This window comes from Pipistrellus kuhlii, unplaced genomic scaffold (assembly GCF_014108245.1).
Source record: "Pipistrellus kuhlii isolate mPipKuh1 unplaced genomic scaffold, mPipKuh1.p scaffold_m20_p_7, whole genome shotgun sequence".
Classification (NCBI taxonomy): Eukaryota; Metazoa; Chordata; class Mammalia; order Chiroptera; family Vespertilionidae; genus Pipistrellus; species Pipistrellus kuhlii.
In genome coordinates this window covers 17156004-17175670 of record NW_023425573.1, presented here as the reverse complement: position 1 = coordinate 17175670, position 19667 = coordinate 17156004, and the positions used below count along the sequence as shown (strand labels likewise).

At 48.1% G+C, this 19667-nt stretch overlaps 1 protein-coding gene and 1 long non-coding RNA gene across 2 annotated transcripts in view; both read left to right on the top strand.

The window, feature by feature from the left end:
• The first annotated feature begins 1263 nt into the window (after positions 1 to 1263).
• Positions 1264 to 2398, top strand: LOC123651632. Its single transcript, XR_006740476.1, has 2 exons — positions 1264 to 1865; positions 2179 to 2398. It is a non-coding gene; the product is annotated as an uncharacterized LOC123651632 (long non-coding RNA).
• Positions 2399 to 10943: 8545 nt separating this feature from the next.
• The window catches only part of CFAP65 (cilia and flagella associated protein 65), a 29322-nt gene continuing 20598 nt past the window's right edge, over positions 10944 to 19667 (top strand). Inside the window, exons 1-11 of the mRNA XM_036421162.2 lie at positions 10944 to 10974; positions 11300 to 11461; positions 14389 to 14569; positions 15035 to 15137; positions 15599 to 15765; positions 15950 to 16149; positions 16447 to 16586; positions 17093 to 17315; positions 17689 to 17954; positions 18365 to 18565; positions 18774 to 19133. Of these exons, the coding sequence (XP_036277055.1) occupies positions 10944 to 10974; positions 11300 to 11461; positions 14389 to 14569; positions 15035 to 15137; positions 15599 to 15765; positions 15950 to 16149; positions 16447 to 16586; positions 17093 to 17315; positions 17689 to 17954; positions 18365 to 18565; positions 18774 to 19133 (2034 nt within the window). The remainder of the gene's footprint in view (positions 10975 to 11299; positions 11462 to 14388; positions 14570 to 15034; positions 15138 to 15598; positions 15766 to 15949; positions 16150 to 16446; positions 16587 to 17092; positions 17316 to 17688; positions 17955 to 18364; positions 18566 to 18773; positions 19134 to 19667) is intronic.

The window sequence follows — 19667 nt, the reverse complement described above, 5'->3', positions numbered from 1 at the left end:
GCTGCTGCATCCACAGTTGTGACCTTCATTCACAGTTGTAGCCTTTAGTCATTGTTTACTGGACACCATGTGTCAGGCGCTGTGCCAGAGTGAGGGAAAGAGGCAGTCCTTGTTCTCAATAAACTGGATGGCAGGGAGCAGCACAGGGCGAGGGATGTCCATGCCATGTGTTGAGTGCTGTGCCTGACATCCTTACAGGGGCTATTGGAGTGCCACAGAGAGGCTGGAGCTAGGAAAAGGTCCTGGAGATGAGGACTATTCATGGAGGGCAAGGAGGGGTTTGCATGGCAGGCAAGTAAAGAAGGGATCTAGGCTGAGGACACAGCAAGTGCAAAGGCTTTCAGGCTTGAGTGAGGCTGGGGGGTTGAAGGAACCACCACCAGGTCAGCATCGCAAAGCTGTTCAGTGCAAGTGGGTTTGGCAAAGCTGAGGTAGATAGGTGGGTGGCAGTTAGGTTACACAGAGTCTTGTGTTCCATGCATTTGGACTTTATCCTGAGGGATTGGTGAACACCTGTAGGGGTTGAAGCTGGGAGAACTTGCAACTAGATTGTTTCAGAAAGCTCACCCAGCTCAGTGTGGAGGACAGACCAGAGAAGGCAGCTATGGAAGCAGGAATCTATATACTGGGTAAAAAAGTTCACTAACTTCTGGACTGAAGAGGTGGTCATGGGGTCAGAAAAAGGCAACGGATTGTAGACATTTTGGCAGGAAAATGGCCAGGACTTGAAGCCCATTTGGATGAGCAGTAAGAGTGAGGAAAGGGCCCAAGTTAATTTCATGTTTTTAAGCCTGAGATTCCACCTTGGCTGTGAGGCCTCTGGAGCAGCCTGGGCAGACTACCTCCACATAGAGGCCGCTGTACCCTGTGCAGAGACATCTCCTCAGATCCCCATCCCCAAGTTGTCCTTGCATGCTCCTCTGTTGTGTTTGGAAAGACTCAATCACCTTGGCCATGGCTCTTCTGAGGCCATGTGGGCCTGCACTCCCCCCTTTCCCCAACACAGCCTGAAGGTGCTGCCTCCCGCACATGGCATCTGACAGTAAGTGGTGCTGTTCTGGGAAAGGATGAGCCCAATGCACCAATCCTTTAGGCAACCAGGCCTGCTGCTAACACAGCAGCTCAGGTGTGGGAACTAGAAATAGGCACCTCTCCATACCCATGTTCCGTGCACAAGGGTCCCTGGGTGCCAGGCCAAATGAGTTGCCTTTTCTAGTTAGATCTCCTCAGGGGACATTTTTAAATGAAGAGGTGCCTATTTCATGGTGGCACCTAACCCTGCTCTGCCCTCTGGGTGGGATGCACCTCCTGGGGCTTGGCCCCACATCCCATACCCCAGCTTGGTTCTCAAAGTCTCTTTGTTCTACTGGGATGAGCTGTGGCCAGCCCAGACCTGATAAGGCTGAGTTAGGCCAATAGTAGCCCCAAACCACACCCAGGCTGCCTTACATCCATAATGAACTCCCCTCAGATTGGCTTAAATGCAGGATGCTTCCTGCTCAGGTTTGGGTCTGAAAGACTTAACCTCTGGGATGACCCTCCCTTTGTTCATTTAAGACCTCTCATCTGGATGGGGAAGCAGGCTAAGGGGATTATCCCCCTTTTAGAGATAAATGAACTAAGTCTCCTAGAGGAAAAATGACTCACCCATAGTTATTTACTCCACAATCAGGAGCATCAATTGTGCTAGGTTTGCTATTTACAGTATCTTTTTAAATCCTAGCAGTCTGCAAAGTGAGAGAGTTCCTAATTCCTACTTTGCAGAAAGGTGAAGTCCAGAAGCCCAGAGAGGTGAAGTCACTTTCCCATGGTGGCACAGTAGTTGAAACCAGAACTCAAGTCCTCTGCAGCAGTAACTGAAGGAGGTAGGAACTGACGAGTCATCATCCCAGAAAGATGGGAGGAAGTCACCCCCAGCATCAGCCTAAAAGATCTGATGAGGCTGGGGGTGGCCAAGAACCTGTGAGGGAAAGTGGTCTTGGAGGATTAAGGTTCTAGACACTATGAGAAAATCTAATTTTGGTGGGAGTGACACTTATTAAAATAGGTTCTCAATTATTTGACTCTCCTCTCCCCTTGAATCTGGGATGAGGCTAGAAAAGGCCATGTAGCTTCTTCCTGGTTCTACCCTGAGATTGTCAAGCTGAAGCAACTATAGATTGGTGTTCCCATTCACAGCCTAGTGAGTGCCCAGCTGATGGCCGGCACAAATTTAGAGCCATGAAGGTCACCATCTTGGATGACCAGCCTCATGGAGCCTTTAGATGGCTGCAGCCTGGCCAACTTCTGAATGCAACTGCATGAGAGACTCCCATTGAGAGCTGCAGGGCTACACCCTTTCTGAATTCCTGACCCACAAATGCATAAGCAAAATAAAACGATTATTTAGAACCTTGAAGTTTGGAATAATTAAAAAAATATATATTTTATTGATTTTTTACAGAGAGGAAGAGAGAGGGATAGAGAGTTAGAAACATTGATGAGAGAGAATCATCAATCAGCTGCCTCTTGCACAACCCTTACTGGGGATGTGCCCGCAACCAAAATACATGCCCTTGACCGGAATTGAACCTGGACCTTCCAGTCCACAGGCTGACACTCTATCCACTGAGCCAAACAAGTTTCGGCTGGAATAATTTCTTATACAGCAATAATAAACAGAACAAAGAGCAAAGAAGGAATGGGAACTGATGAAGGCATCTTCTAATGCTTTCCAGGGCCTTTAAAACACTTTTACACAAAAGCTTTTTAAATGGAACCTGCATGAGGTTGGAGGAGGTATAATGCCTCTTCATCTTCTAAAGGGGCAGCATGAGAAGGCACACTGACTAAGCTTGAGCCAGATAGAAATAGAGACAAAGGGAAGAGTTGATAAACACATCTCTTCACATTCAACTTATTGAAAAAATGTTATTCATGTATCTGTTCTGGTGGCAGGATCTCTCATGACAGCAAACTTTTGAAGGAATAAAGAACTTTCTGGAAGAAAAGAAGCTCATGTATTTGGGCCAGTGGCCAGCAAGAAGTTATACATGGCCAAGTACGAGGAAATGCTATTCAAGGTTTTAAAAAACCCAGTGTAGAAGTTAAAGAAAGTGCTCAGAGATCAAGGACAGACTGGAAAATAGTTTGACATTCCTGTGGACAGTTGTTGGCTACATTTTTCCAGAGTGCCCCTGCAAGCAGAAACTTGCAGGGCCTGGACAAAAATGTCCATGAAAACAAACTAGAAGCATCCTGCTGCCTTACTAAACTTCAAGTGTATTTGCATCTGGCTCTGCACACACCTCCAAATGCCCAACTTAAGTAAATTCAAAGGAAAGTGATCAGACATATAATGGGACATGGGTGTGGCTCTGGGAGTGATTGGGAGTGTAGGGGTGGAATGGTTAGTTAAAGGACAGATTTCTTGGCTTTGAATTCATAATCCTGAAAAATCACAAAATGGAAATGATCAAAATCTAATAAAGATGGGGAAATAGCACATTTACAGTAGAGAATTCTGGCAGACACCACTTTAGCCAAGTGATCAAAGTTAACATAACCAATAAAACATATTGACATCATGTACCCTCTGATACAATGCACTGAGAAGGGCATATCACCTCTCTGATATGTTTCTCCATAATGGACACCTCACTGAATTATAAGAAATAAACCCAAATTGAGGAAAATTTTACAAATAATGGACAGTATTGGTCAAAAAAGTCAAGGTCATGAAAGACTACGAAAACTCAGAAAAGGCATAGGTGGGATCCCAGATTAGATGTTGAAATAGGAAAAGAACATTAGTGTACAAACTTGTGAAATCTAATACATTTTATACTTTCATTAACAGTATTTATTGTAGTAAGGTTAACTTCTTAGTTTTGAGAATTTATCTATGATCATGTAAGATGTTAACCTCAGGGAAAGTTGGGTGAAGGGTTTATAAGACTCCCTATACTATTTTTGTAAGTCTTATTTATATTTAAAATTAACTCACAATTTTTAAAACATCTAAAAGATAGAATCTCATAGACTAGTCAAAGATGGTCTCTTTTAGCATACATGAAGTTCAAGCAAACTTCCATATTCAAAGGAAGCCAGTGGTCATGACTCCTTTACTTGAGAGAAGACCCTGGTCAGAAATGGATTAGAAAAGGGTTTGAGGAATTAGATAGAATTGTAAAGTAACAGAATAATTCATTCAGAGCCTGTAATGAGCCAGGCCCTGTACTAAGTTCTTTGAATATTTGATTCCACTTAAATTTCACAACCTTTGAGCTGTTAAAGTTTACCCTGCTTATGGAAAGAACAAGATCATAGCTGAAAGCCGGTGCAGTTGGGATTCAAATCCAATCTGCTTGTTCGCAATCACTCCATTGCACTGTCTTCTCAGGGGTGTCCCTCATTTAGTTCGTACCTGAAGGTTTCTGCACTGTGGGTGGGGAAAGAAGACATAGAAGGCAGGAGGAAGTGGATGGCTTAGGATGGGCTGGTCATCAGGAGCTGTCCATGGTGCTGGTCAGAAAGACTTGGAACTAGAGGGCCAGCAGGAGACGGTGTAGGGGAAGGCGGCTGGGAGGTCTCACACAGAGAAGGAGCACTGCTCAGAGTAGAAGGAAAGAGCGGCTAGATGTGGTAACAGGTCCTTCACCAATGAGGAGGAATTAGAGGGAGAAAGAAGCCAGTGAGGTAGGATTTGCCACTAATAGTATTCAGGATAGCTATACTGATTATTGAAATCTGGAAATACTTTGGTACTAGCTGGTAAATAGTCACTGACTTAGTCCTCCACTGCTGTGGTGGCTGCTTTTTCAGTCCCTCCCTGCACTCCCAGATTCCTCCATGACCCAGCAACTAAAGGGCTAAGGCCTGGCACAATGTGGGCTCCCAGAACTCTGCTCTGGTTCCAAGGCCCCTTCTCAGAGGTCATGCCCATACCTTATCAATTGTTAAATATTTTACCTCTGTTTATCCCCATTTTACAGATGTGGAAAGTGAGGTTCTAGAATGTTGAACAATTTGCTTGAAATTGCTCAGCTACTAAATGTTAGAATCAGAACTTGAACTCAAGTCTTCTGGATCGAACCTCAGGTTCTTTTTCTTTCATCTCCCTATGATTGGCCTGCATGCCTATCTACTTTTTGTGGGGATGAAGAATAGTAAGAGAAGTTATCTAGGGGGCTTGTGTTGGCACAGGAGACTCAGAAAACCCTTTGGAAGTCCCAGGCAGAATAAAACACTTTTCTTTGAATTCTCTTGCCATATGGCAGCCTACCCCAAACTCCTGCTAGTTTTGTGCCATGGTAACTGTTTCAAGCTGGAGGTGCCATCGGATCTCAGATCTCTTAATGCTCTCCCCATCCCCTGCTGCTCCAGGGGAACATGACACTCTAATGCAGAGAGTGCTCCATGCCTGCTCCTTGATCCAGTCCTGAACCAATCCAATGGCCCTTTTGGCTGCAGTCTTCTCTCACTCTCCACCCCTTGGTCTGGGCTTAGAATATTTATTCCACTAACTTCACCTCTTATCTCCTTCCTGTAAATTAAATATGCCTTGGATGAAGACCTGATTTCTGAACCAGCACTCCAAATGGAGTCAGTTACAGGGAGAGAAAGGTGGGAGAGAGTTTTGTAAGTGTTAGAGCTGGGTGGCCTTGCCATCTGGATTGTAGATTACTCTGGCATCTCCTTTTGTCTTTCTCCACCCTGCAGCAGAAAGGCAGCCTCCTTCTTGGAGAAACAAGAGGAGGATGTGGAGAGGAGAAAAACTTCTCACCTCTCCAGGGTGCAGCAGAGAGGTTGGCAGGTGGTAAGAGAGGAGGGTGCACAGGCCAAGTGGTTTATTTATAGGGACCTTCCATTCAATCAGTGGCTGTGTGTGTGTGTGTGTGTGCACGTGTGCGTGCGCGTGTGTCTAATTTTGTTGTCTAGCATGTGTCAAGTACTTTACACATTCATGATTACTCAGTCCTTACACCAGCTTTTTGATAATTATCACCAGCCTTTTGATAATTAACAGATGAGAAAAGTGATGCTCAGAGAGGTCATGTGACTTATCAAAAGCCACAGCCAGTAAGAGGCAGAGTCAGGATTAATATTAGATCTGCCTGATTTCTCAAACCAGAGTCATCTCTATTCCATAGTCATGGGAATTGGGGGTAGTAAGTGATGGGTGGTGTGGATGTGTGGAAAAAACACTTAGAAAAGACACTTTTGTGTGTGTGCACTGAAGCCCAAATCACTGAGTGTGCTTTACCTTTATTACCCTTATGCCCAGCTTCCTACTGGAAGGATTTGAGACCATCTCCTACTCATCCTTCTTCCTCCCATTCTCCTACATCCTGGCCTTTGTCAATTTCCTGAATTTTTAGTCACCTTTGTTTATAACCTTGAACCAAATAACACCACCCCCATTGTCTTTTTTAGATCCATGAAGGATATAGACACTAGGATCCAGCACCCATTATCTCCTACTAGAGACCTGGTGCACAGATTCATGCACCGATGGGGTACCTCAGCCTGGCCTGCACCCTCTTGCAATTTGGGACCCCTCATGGGATGTTGGACTGCTGGTTTTGGTCTGATTTCCACAGACTAGGCTGAGGAACCCCACTGGTGCATGCACCGGGCCTCTAGTACGCATATAATACCTTTGGTTAATTTCTTCCCTCCCCCCTCCCTCCCCCTTCTTTCTGAGATTCATAAGTCTGTTCCATGTTTCCATGCCTGTGCACCGAGCGTCTGCCCCTTGATGGTCAGTGTGCATCATAGCTACTGGCCAAATGGTCAAACGATTGAATGGTCACTTAGACTTTTCTATATATATAAATAGGTTCTGGAGTTCTGAAAAGAGAGGCTTCTAAAGCAAACCTCAGTTAAAATCATGATTGCGGGGACGTCCTCTCCCATCCTCAGGCTCAACTCCTTGCCATGCTCTTTTCCATGCTGTTCACCTCCTGGGGCAAAGTCCAGGTTGGGTCTCTTTTTGCATCTAAGATATACCTTTGAAATGTCAGAATAATCTCTCCTTTCCCAGACCTCTGAAGGCACAATCCCCATACCAGAGCACGAGGCCACAGACCCCCTCATTGTTATCTTGTTCCCCCAATACCATCTCTATGTGCTGTAATTGTTAATTACTAACTATGTTGCACCCACCAATGCAAAAGAAGTAAGCATCTCTCTGTTTTACTTTTTATTCAGTCCTAGAGATTTCCTTACTTTGCTTTCTCCTGCTCCCTTAATCTACCATCTATGTATTTTATGTAACCCTCCTTATGTCTCCTCCTTTAATTCTAATGTATAAAATAAGCTGCTAAACTGCCATTCTGCAGTTTTTTCTCAGTTCATTGAGATTTTGCTTTCTGCCAGTTTGGCTCAGATAAATTCATAAAAACATTTGAATGTTTCTTATGTCAATGCTACTAAGAATTCCCAAGTCAAGAATCCATCAAGGTTTGGGAAGATCCCAGTGAAGAGACACAAGGATGTGTGGGCTCCTGCATGAGCTTTTCATCTTACTTAAAAAAAAAAAAAATGATTTCAGAGAGAAAAGGGAGTAAGAAAGAGATAGAAACATCAATGAGAGAGAATTCATCAATTGGCTGTCTCTGCATGCCCCTTACTAGGGATCTAGCCCGCAACTCCAGCTTGCAACCTTGGGATTGTGCCCTTGACTGGAATCGAACTGGGGATCCTTTAGTCTGCAGGCTGACGTTCTATCCACTGAGCCAAACTGGCTAGGGCTCTGCTTGTGGTTTTGACTCTGAGATTCTTGAGGCCACCACCAAGCCTTGCCCCAGAGTCACTGATCCCTATTTCTTTTTTACCTAAAAATGAAAAAACAGGTCCCATTGTTCCAGCTGAGTCAGATCATTTCAAAAGAGCATAGGGGAAAACAAAAATGAAGTCATTATAGAAACTATAAACAGCATAAAATTTATCATGCCCAAATATCAGGTCTCAGATTCTGAGAATAACATTAAAACCAGTTCAAAGCTCGGAGTTCTACATTCCTTAATCCCAAGTAAACTCCTAACTGTGCTTTCATAACTTAACAGGCCTTTGGCCTGTTCCTTTCCTCCAGTCCAGTCAGCATCTGGCCATGTGATCTCCCAGGCCAACTCAGTTCACTTTGTCAACAAAGTCTATCTTTTACCTTCCCAACTTTCCCAAAATGAGAATTTATTTTTTGGATTTACCCCTAGACTCATTAAGGTTTCTCCCCTTAACACCAGTCCCCATTACTGTCCTGGGTAGTAAAACATCTTTGATTGTCCAAGAATTAACTTGGAGACTTTTGGCTTCAACTGTCAAAGGCATCTTCACCAAATGAGATCCTCCCCCACAGTTCATCCAGACTAATGAACAAAGGGTCCGGAAATCCATAATATGTATAACAGAGCTTTCTTCATACATTAATCTTCAGATCTCTTCAAAGAGTTAACTTTGTGCTGGTCAGGACATAAGGACACATTTTCATCAACCAGCAAAAGGAAGCCATTTGCAAAGCAATGTGCAAATGAGAAATGCTGTGGGCTACTTTTAAATTAACAATTGCAATTACAGAATGAAGTTCCGCTTGAGATTCTGACTCAGTGTCACCAACTAATGTCAGGAAAGAACAGGAACGACTCCCACAGTCATGTAATAGCTTCCTATGAATTTGGTCGTCAATTAAAGCCGCGATTGCGAGGATGTCGCGATAAATAAGGGACTATACTATACATACCATGTTGCAACTGGTAGAAGCCCAGTACTATTTGCAAGGGAAGTCGTAAAATTAACAATTAATAGTTGGGCAGCGCTTTCGCCTTCTCTGAGTCATGACTCATTTGGGCTGCCGTAGTTGCCCTAGGATACCAGGAATCCGCGCCCTGGCGTCCTGTATCTATGGAGACGACAACAAGGCGGCAGTGTGAGTTTTGAGCGTTGATCTCAGGGATTCAGGAGTTGCGTGAGTGGCCAGGGAAGATTATCTGCCCAGGAGATCGCCTCCTCAGTGAAGTGGCCCGGAGTCCCATCCTTGCCCTTCAGAGTCCCGTGGAACTGAGACTTGGACGAGATCAATCAGACTAGGATCCCGAAGAGAAAGGAGGAACAGCTGCAAGTAAATTTTGTCCCTTCATTTTACCTATTTCTTCCTCCCCCAACTCTACGCAACGACCTGCCACTTTTCCTACTGGTCATTTAGGAATTTTTAGATTGGAAATTAGAAAATAAAACAAACTGACAATATATTTTTTAAAGTCCTTGAAATTAGAAAATTTGATTGAAAAACACCACAGCCTTGCATAAAGACTGCAGATGTGTGTCTTTTGGAAGAGTAGTGCGGGCCAATATGGAGGTTATGGTTGTTAATTATAGTAACATAAGTTTATCTATGTTTACAAATCCTTTATTTCATTTGAGCTTGGCGTTAACTTTGTGAAATAGTTAGCATAACCCTCATTTTACAGGTTAGGAGACTGAGGCTTGGGGATTTGGAGAAACTTTCCCATCTCAAATGAATCTAAGCAGATACCAGAACCCAGTTTTTCTTTTCCAGGACCAGTGCTCACTCTTCTTAGCCCTAAACACTGACCTGGGCCAGCTTTCTACCTCATCCTCTCTCATTTCTTCTATACTCAACTGGCATGTTCCATGTGCTGCTGACTGGAGACTTTTTCAGAGCCCTGAATTCACAGGCATTAATGAATCATTAATGAAACTACAAAACCATCTAGTAGCAAAAAGTAAGGGGACCCTCTTTTCTGTTTCCTCAGCTTGCATATCTTTAATTCCATTTGAATGTACACGCCACAATTGAAGGTAGGGGCCTTACCTTTCTTGTCCAGTGACTAACAGGCATTTAGTAAATGCTTTGTGAAGGAAGGAAGAAGGAAGGAAGGAGGGAAGGAAGGAAGGAAGGGAGGAAAAGAGGAAGGGAGGAAAGGAGGAAGGGAGGAAGGGAGGAAGGGAGGAAGGGAGGAAGGGAGGAAGGGAGGAATAAATCTAAGACAGAATGAATCTAATCAGAGTTTTTGGAGATGTTGCCAATTAGGAAATGAACAGATTTTGAATGAACAGAATCTTTTGCTCTGGGTGAGTGGTGGGGAGGGGATGGGAGAGTGTCTGATGGAAGTATGAAAATTTCTAAAGGGTGACCATAACATGGTCTACTAAAGTATAATATAATAAAGAGCTGACCCCCAAACCTAAAAAGAGATAATTTTAGGCCAAATAAAAGACAAGCCAGATCTACTCATAAACTGTTTTAAGGATTAAAGTACATGCGAAGGCCTTACAACACTGCCTGGCCCATGGTAAGTGCTCAGTAAATGTCAATAGAAGTTTTTATTTTACTATTAATTTTGTTATTGTTATTCAAAGAGTTGGGGGAGAATACTGAGTTGTCTGCAAAATATACATATGTTCAAAAAAGATATTAGATTTATGTTAGCCATACATGGATGTGTGTGCTGAAGGAAGTTTGCTAAAGGAAGAGAGTATTTGAGGAGATGGAGCCACAGCCATTTGGGACCCTTGTCTGTTCCCTTGGAGGAGGGCCAAGCATCATTTTGAGTATTTGGTGAAACCTGTGGACGCTCTCCCTGGAAAAGGTCACATTCCCATACACATGATATTTTGCATATACTTTGCCTATACATTTGCATATAAATTATAGCTCTAGTCCACCCATAGATTCCTTTGCTTTAAAAGTTGGTTCATTTATCCTTGGAAGGAGTCATTATTTCAGTGAGTGCTTACTTTAAAACAGGGCTACAGGTAGCATACTGATAGAGAAAACCCAGAAGACTGAGCACCCTCCAGTCTCATTAGCTTCTTTGCTCCTTATTCTTCTCCTCCCAGGATCAAGACACCTTCGGGGGAAAGACAGAGAGAGTAAAAGCCAGACAAAGGTAATGCATATGCTTCAGTAAGTGTCACTGGGGGCTTTCTAGGATATGCCAAGGATGGCCATGGAGGGCAGCGCTCCTCTTCCAGGTGCCTTGCTGAACGATGATTCTCTGGGCTCCCAGGGAAAGCCCTGGATCTCATTCAGACTCATTCCTCATGCAGCCATCTCACATCTATTGCCAGAGCTGGGAACCAGGCACTCTTCACTCCCCATGATGGCCATGGGGAGTCTACTCCATTGGCCTCCCTTTTTCATGTTCCTCCTGTCTCTCCTCTGGTTTCTTCCCAGCTCCAGACTGGCAGGAACAACTGGCTTAGCCAGGAACTCTCTTTTCCCTCAGAAGTCTTTTCTTGTCGCAACCCCTAGGACTTTGTGCTTCATCAATATGTAGATGTTGATTACATTTTATAGCCCCAAGCCCCATCACAAGGACGAGGAACAACAGGGATTATATCATGGCCTCCACATCATACCTGAGTACCAGCACAATGGCCATTCCTACGGTCACTGGCAGCAGTATTCCCACGAGTGCCTGCAGCAGCAGTAGCAATATCAGTGCCTATGCAAGCCCACATCCAGGGCAGGTGAGGCAGGGTACAACAGGGTGAGGGCTGATGGAAGGGTGGCATGGGAGGGGTGGGTAGGAATCTGAAAGGACCTGACTCTCCTGTCTAAACACAGATCTAGACCCTGTACAGATAAAACACCAAGTTTGCTGGCATGGTGGTAGCAGTGAGTGACTGTAGTGGGAGGGCTCTAGGGTGATGTGAGTTGGAGGCTGATAGAGTAGCCAGGAGCTCTCTTTTCCTTCAAAAGGCTCTTCTTGCCATGACCCCTAGGACTTTGTTTTTGACCAATACATAGATGTTGATTACTTTTGCAGCTTGTAGGGTTCTCTCTATGTGACAGAGCATGAGTGGGGAGTGGTGGTCTAACGGTGGGAGTACAGGGTATGGCTTTGTCTTTGAGGCAGCATGTGCCTGTGTTTGTGACTCCTTAGATATGGTGGTGGTTGCACTTGCCTCTCTGTAGTCAGGGTCATTTCACCCCTCCATCTGTGCCATTCCAGGCCTATTTGCCTGAAGATTCACTTACTACCCTTCCCTGTTCTACTCTGAGCTGGCAGGAGATTGGAAGGTGGGAGAAGGGGAGAAGCCAGAGTATTTCTCTTCTGCCCTCTCCATCCTCTCCATCTCCAATAGCAGTTGCATCTCCCTGTGACTCCAATGTATTCTGGATGGGCCTGTGGTCTCAGAGAATCCCACCACCTCATCTAACCTTGGAGTAGTTGCAGCTTCTTTATATATATACTAGAGGCCCTGTACATGAAAATTCAGGGGCAGGAGGTGACTCAGTGATCAGGGAAAGGTGATGCCCGCATCATACCTCTGCTGCTGCCACTGCCGGCAGTGCAAGCCTCAGCTGGCCCTGGTTAACTGAGCTTCGGCAACCCTGGACAGCTGGGCAGCTGAGACTTGCCTGCACATTGGGCTGGCCCTGGGCAGCTGGGGGGCTGAGGAGACTGGGGGACTCTGGAGGCAGGCGCATGCAGTGGTGGGGCCTGCCAGCCAGGCCTGGCCTTGCTGCATGCCTGACACCCCAGAGGAGCTGAGGGGACTGGGCGTGTCATCATGTGGCTATAGGCACCACCATCTTTGAGGGGGTGACAGTAGATTAGCATATTCTCTCCTTATTGGCTGTGAGTGCTTCCATCTTTGAGGGTGGGGCAGTCAATTAGCATATTCCCTCTTTATTAGACAGGATATACTAGAGGCCCGGCACATAAAATTCATGTGTGGGTACAGTCCCTAGGCCTGGCCTGTGATCAGGGCCATCTTCCCCAGCTACCACAGCTGACCCTGACTCCCACCACTACCCACTGCTGGTTCCCCATTTGCCATCTGGTGATTGGTGCCTGACGGCCAGGGGAAGGGACCAAGAGGTGGTCAGTGTGCCCCAGAGTGACTGGTCCAGTGGTTATTCTGGAGACTCTGCTGTTAGGATAATTTGCATATTACCCTTTTATTATATAGAATTTTTTTTATTGATTTCAGAGAGGAAGAGATAGAGAGAGAGAGATAGAAACATCAATTTCCTGCATGCCCCCCTACTGTGGGATCGAGCCCACAACTCAGGCATGTGCACTTGATTGGAATCAAACCAGGGATCCTTTAGTCCCCAGGCTGATGCTCTATCCACTGAGCCAAACCAGCTAGGTCTGGTTGCAGTTTCTTGATGTTTCTAACTTTGGATTACTTTATTACCTTCTGGTTGTACATCTAATTTTTATTTTAAATATCCAGAGTGGCTTCTGTTTTCCTGGTTGATTGATGCACCAACTGATATTTATAATATATTACCCTCACTCACCCATGTCACCTTTTCTCCATGGAAAAATTAGGAAAGAAAATATTATGTTGGCCAGCTGACACTCTGCAAATATTGACATTGAGAGTATAACCTCCAAGAGAGGAGGATTTTGCCAGTAGTGTTCACTATAATATTATTGTCCTGGCTCCTAGCTTAGTGTCTGGCTCATAATAGGTAGTCAACAAATATTTGTTGAACAGATGAATATTCCATATGCTATATAATAAAAGTGTAGTTTGCAAATTACACCCTTGACCAGGAGTTGAATGGGAGTTTGACCAGGAGGCAGGGCTGGCCAGGGGAAGGGAGGGAATCCCTCGGCCAGTGGCAGCAGTAGTAGAAGGCATCTGGGGGAAGGGAGGGAGTTCCTGGCCAACAGCTGGCAGCTGCTAAGGATCCTACCAGTGCACAAATTTCATACACTTGGCCTCTAGTAACAATATAAAAGTGATCCTTGGTCAAAGGTAAAATGGCAATGAGTTGAACCTTCATAGCAATGACTGTGGCAGGAAGAGGCATCTGGTTCATCCTCCTTCCACTTGCCCCCCCAGGGGCTTGCTCATCCCCCTCACTCCTCAAATATATAAGGATTAGAGACGGGAAGCATTGGCACATGGCACCTCTAGTGTCATCAGGAGTAGTGCTTGGAGTGGCCCCAAAGTCAGGGCGTGGGGTGGTGGTTGGTTGCAGGCAAATTGGCTCCTTCCTCTATTCCACCAGCCAGTTGAGGGAGGAGAGGGAATGGTGGAGTATCACTGTGGTCTGGAAAGTGCCTGGGATATACCACTCCAGCTGGCAGAGGCTTCTGGGAGGAAGGAGAAGGAGGCAGCAACTGAGAGGAGTGGTTTCTAAGGGTGCATTGAGGCACACAAAAGGCTAGCTAAGACCGCTAGGAGTGCTGATGGAAGGGCCAGATAAGAAGGGCCCAGGGAAGGCTTTAGGGGCAGGAATCTAGTTGGAAAACCATTCGGGTGATCTTGGTAGAGATAATATCTGTTTCCAGGGTCTGCCTGCCCCCTCGGGGCTGGGGTGTGATTTATTACTTTCTGGAGGTGGACAGATCTTTGCCTGTTCTCAGGATCTTTGAATCCTGCTCCAATAATTCGTCCTTCTGTCTCTGGCAACTGAACAGTCAACCAGGGACACTGAGGTGTGCTTCCTAAAGAGGCAGGACAAAATGAAGAAGAAGGTCGTCTGGGGCATTGAGGTGGCTGAGGAGCTGCTGTGGAAAGGCTGGGACCTAGGAAAGGAGATCACCAAGAAGCTGGCTCTGAAAAATCTATCATTGAAAATCCAAAAGATGAAGTTCAGGTATGGGTATGAGTGGTCAGGGACCCAGCCCCTGATCTCTCAAGCCCCCAAAGCAGGCACTCTTTAAAAAAAAAAAAAAACACCTCAAAAAAACAAAACAAAACAAAACAAAAACAAACCCCCCCCCCACCCAAACTTTTACCAGTAAAATGTTAGGTGAATTAAGAAGAGTATAAAACATATACTCTTGAAGAATTATTGAAAGTAGAACCCTTGGGGCCAGATTAAATAATGGAAAAACAGTGTCCAAAGCTCCTTCTATTGTGTCCCTCCCCATCAGAACACTAGCCCTACCTATAAAGGTCTGTAAGAATAGTAAAACAAGGGAGCAGGTCCTCCTGTGACAGAGCCCTGGGTTTTCCCCTTTACGGTCTCAAGGATTCAAACTCTCTCAGCTTTCCACGGTCTTTCCTTATCAGGGTCTTGCCCGACCCTGAAGTGCTTGTCTTCTGGTTCTCTCCTCAGGTCTCCCAAGACCAAGTTCTTCTTCACGGCCATCCCTCAGACCATCTTCCTGAGCCCGGGCATAACCTTCACACTCCCCATCATCTTCCGGCCTTTGGAGGAGGTAAGGCTCACCGTGGTGAGCAGAGGGCAATGACGGAAGGAGCCCCTTCTCCCGCACCATGCACACCCCTGCCAACTGCAGCAAAACTCCAGCTGGGAAGCCTTGGACAGGCTTAGACCCTAAACTCATTAGAGCCTAAGCTCATTCCAGTTGGATGCAGGCTGCACTATTATACTGGTCATCAGAAAGCCCCAGGTTCCTTGGCCTCTTCCTGCTCTCAGATGGTCCCCCAAACTACATTGTTCCCCACAAAAGAAGCCCCATATCTCTGAGACTAAGACAGTGGTAGAGCACAGACAACCAAATCTCTCCTCAGAGACTGAGATGGAGAGCCATAGCCTAGCCCACCCCTCAGTGGTTTGGGGGAATGACCATGGGTTGGGAAGGAATGTAAGGTCCCTGAGTATCACCCAGGTACGACTGATCAAGGACTGCCTCTGCCCCCCTCCCCCACACTGCAGAAGGAGTATGTGGACCAGCTGTGGTTTGAGAAAGAAGAGGGGGAATTCTTTGTGAACCTGAGGGCCACCCTGCCTTGCCACAATCTGATCTGCCCACCGTCCCTGCAGTTGCCCATGTGTGCCATGGGGGACACGACTGAGGCCTGGTTCTGCCTGGACAATGTAGGGTGAGGAGAGTGGCTGAGGCTCAGAGGTGGGGAGAGCAAGAGGGTACCTGGGAGAAGAGCGACTGGCCCAATGGTGGGGAAAAGGGTAGGGGGAGTAAAGAGTGCTGCGCAGCACCTCTGCCTTTCTAAAGCAGGGGCAGTGAGCATAAGGAGCCCAGTGGCTCTGACTTGCCCCACCCTCCAGGGACCTGCCTACCATCTTCACCTGGGAGTTCTCAAGCCCATTCCAGATGCTGCCCAGCACAGGCCTCCTGCAGCCAGGTCAGGGCTGCCAGATCAAGGTGACCTTTCAGCCTCTTATGGCTATCATCTATGAAGTCCAGGCCACGTGCTGGTATGGGGAGGGCAGCAAGCAAAAGACCAGCATCCAGCTGCAGGCTGCAGGTGAGGCTCAGCTCTCACCTGTCCCCATAGCCCCCCTGCTGCACTTCCCTGGGTCTTAAAGCCTCCACGTGCCCCCCTTTACCCCACCTTCTGCGCTGGCCTGGCCCCCATGGGACCTCCACCAGCTTCCTGCCCACCCCCAGCCTTTCAGGCTTTGCCTTTTCTTTGCCTTCCTTGATGTCATAGATCAGTGCTTCTCTGGGTTCACCTACCTTCTTCAGGGGGCTGTTCAGCTGGGGCCACAAAGACCCTGGTCAGTTTTTCCCCAAGAGCCCCTCTCCCCCCACTCTGCCTCAGGCAAATGTGCCCAGCTGCTTGTGAGCATAAAGGGACCAGAGGAGAAGGACGTCAAGGGTTTCCAGAAAGTGCTGCACTTCGGCTCTGTGGCTGTGGGCTGCACCACCGAGAGGCAAATCAAGCTGTATAACCCATCAGTGGTATACATCCTGTGCAGGGGGGTGGGAATGGGGGCAGGACTCAGGACCACAGGGCTGGGTGCTCCTGACATCCACCCCTATACAGAATCTCCCCCTTTCCACACCTTTGGTTCCAAGCCTCATGTCACCCATGTCTATTGATACACATACAGTATGTGTCAACCTATGTCCTCCTCTCCTCTCAGCTGGGGGACTGGGCTTCGGTATTCCCTGAGCCTCCAGATCAATCCCCAGATCAACCCCAGAACCACAGCTAGCCTTTATGGTACCTTTGGCCGGAGGAGGCACCCCTCTGGTCAGTCCTAGTACAGAGCAACAGGGAGCCTCCCCCACCTTACTGAAGGGCCCCTTTCTTACTCCTGGTGGAGGTAGGGTCATCATCCCAAAGTTGACAGTGAGGCACAGGCTGGGTGCCAGCTGCCCTGATCCCCTTGGCTAGGCACCTTGGTAATGACAGACTGCCCCACCCCGTGACCTGACTACTCTTGCTCAAACCTGACCCACAGGTGTGTGCCCCCTTCAGAATTGAATTGGCCCAAGACATACTGCCCAAAGACCAGGCCTTCTCATGTCCCACGTCCTATGGCATCGTGCACCCAGGAAAGAAGAAATACGTGTCATTGTTTTACCACCCCAAGACCTTGGACGTCAGAACTATAGACTACGTGACTGTTATGCCCTCTGGTTGTGCCTCCCAAACCCTGCTCAAAGTCGTTGGTTCCTGTAGAGGTACTGGCAATCCCTGTATGCTGCAATTCTCTGGGGACAGGAGCAGCCCATGCTTAGGATTGGGAAATGCTCCTTGCCTGCTAAGAGCCAGCTACCTCCTTGCCCATCAGCCTCTGTGTCTGCTGCCCCCTGGTGGACTCAATGAGGAATCAATTGAGGACACCTGAAGATCATGTGCCTGCCCTCACTCCTGGGGATCTGGAGGTCTGCTCAGGCTTCTGGGCTCCCAGCCTTACCAGCCTGGCCTTCTGTCTCCAGGCACCACCACCTCCCATCAGTGGGACCCTTTCTGAGACACCCTTGGGGAGGCTGATAGTCCAGCTCCACCCAGGCGGCAGGGCCCACTCACAGGGACCCCATCTCCTATGCTCAGGTCCCGATGTGTCCCTGCAGCACTACTGCATCGATTTCAGCTGGCTCCACCTCGGAGAGCGCTCAGAGCAGCCCCTGTGGATTGAGAACAAATCGGACTGCACGGCCCACTTCCAGTTTGCCATTGACTGCCAGGAGAGTGTCTTCAGCATCAGGCCCACCTTCGGGACCCTGGTGGGCAAGACACGCATGCCCCTGCTCTGTGTCTTCCAGCCCACTCACCCCATCATCTACTTTCGGCGAGTGGCCTGTCTCATCCACCACCAGGTGAGTGAGGAGGGAGGGGACAAGGAGGGGCTTCCCGGGGAGCTGGAGGGACCAATCTGAGGTCCCATCATAAAGACAACGCTTGGTGCTCACCTCTGCTGTCTTGAACTTCTGAGGCTGTCTGCCTGGATCATCTCCTCCAGAGCCACAGCATGGCCAGAGGCACCCGAAGTTTACTAAGTCATGTGGGTGTGCCCACTTTGCTCTGACTGCTCCAGGCCAGGGACTTTTCTGATGCTGTTGCTAGGGAGAGGGGGGTTGGACCTTACCCCACATTGCACGTGCAGGGCCAATAACCTTGAAGTAAACATCCCAACCCACACCTCTGGGCAAGCTCATTCAAACTGTGCCCTGACCAGCGGGTGGTAAGTGGGGGCTGAAATCCAGCTTCACATGGACAAATGCCACAGGACCCCCTGTTCCTGGACCTGATCGGGACCTGCCACTCAGACAGCACCAAGCCGGCCATCCTGAAGCCTCAACACCTCATTTGGTACCGCACACACCTGGCTCGAGGCCTGACATGCTACCCCCCTGACATCCTGGGCCAGATGCTGAGCGAGAAGAAGCTGGAACAGGATAAGAATGGGGCCCTCATGATTCCCATGGAGGTTCGATGCACTTCACTGGGCCCTGGGGGCAGGCTACTGCCCAGATTCATGCCTCCTTCTCTAGCAATTCTTGGGCAGCTCTGTGCCCCATAGTGTGGTGGAGGTGACCTGTGCAGAGTTCTGGCAGCTTTTTCCAGAAAGAACCATACAGTTGAGGGGCATGCAAGAGGAATGTACTGGGCCTTCACCTGCTTGTCTCTCCCACCAGGACCTGGAGGACGTGCCACCGCTGCAGTATCCCGTCATCCCTCCCATGACTGAGTACTTCTTCGATGGCACCAAGGACTTGACCATCTTCCCTCCACCCGTGACCCTGGAGCCGGTCGAGGTGGATTTTGGTGCCTGCACCGGACCTGAGGATCCCAACCCCGTCCCACTGTGCCTGGTGAACCACACCAGGGGCAAGGTCACTGTGGTCTGGACACACAGGCCTAACTGCCCCTTCTGGGTGACCCCAGAAACCTGCGATGTGCCCCCGCTCAAGTCCACAGCCATGCGCCTACACTTCCACCCGCCTCACCCAAACTCTCTCTGTGTCGCGGAGCTCGAAGCCTTCGCCATCTATAAGGTGTGTGCAGGCACACAGGATGGGGAAGGTGGGTTCTCTGGCCCAGAGTGAGTGGCAGGGAAGGGTCTGAGGGGGTAACAGGGAGTCCTATGGGATTTATACTCTTGTCTCCTTGCCAGGATCTTCTCCTTGGCTTCTTGGCTGGAAAGTAGCCTTACTGGGTTGTTTTCTCCCAGGCTCAGGGCCTGCCTTGGCTGAGGGCCTTCTTGTCTCATGTGATTATGTCTCAGTCATGTGTGGCCTCCCACCCCCTCCAGAGGGAGAGCTCAACTGGGTCCAGCCCAGGGGACATTCTGGTGTAGGAGGAGTTGCTCCTGGCTTCTCTTCTAGTCCTTGAAGTAGAAAGAAGTCCCTCTAACAGAGCTGGGGACAGGAACCAGGGTCTGGGGACAGGGTGCCAGGTAATTAGGTGTGTGTGGGGGGAGGGGCTGCTAGTACAGCACAGCTTCCCTTGGCCAGGAAACTCCGTGCATAAGCTGACCTCAGCCCAGCCTCAGTCCCAGGCACCCATGACTCCCTCCTCATCTCCAGTCA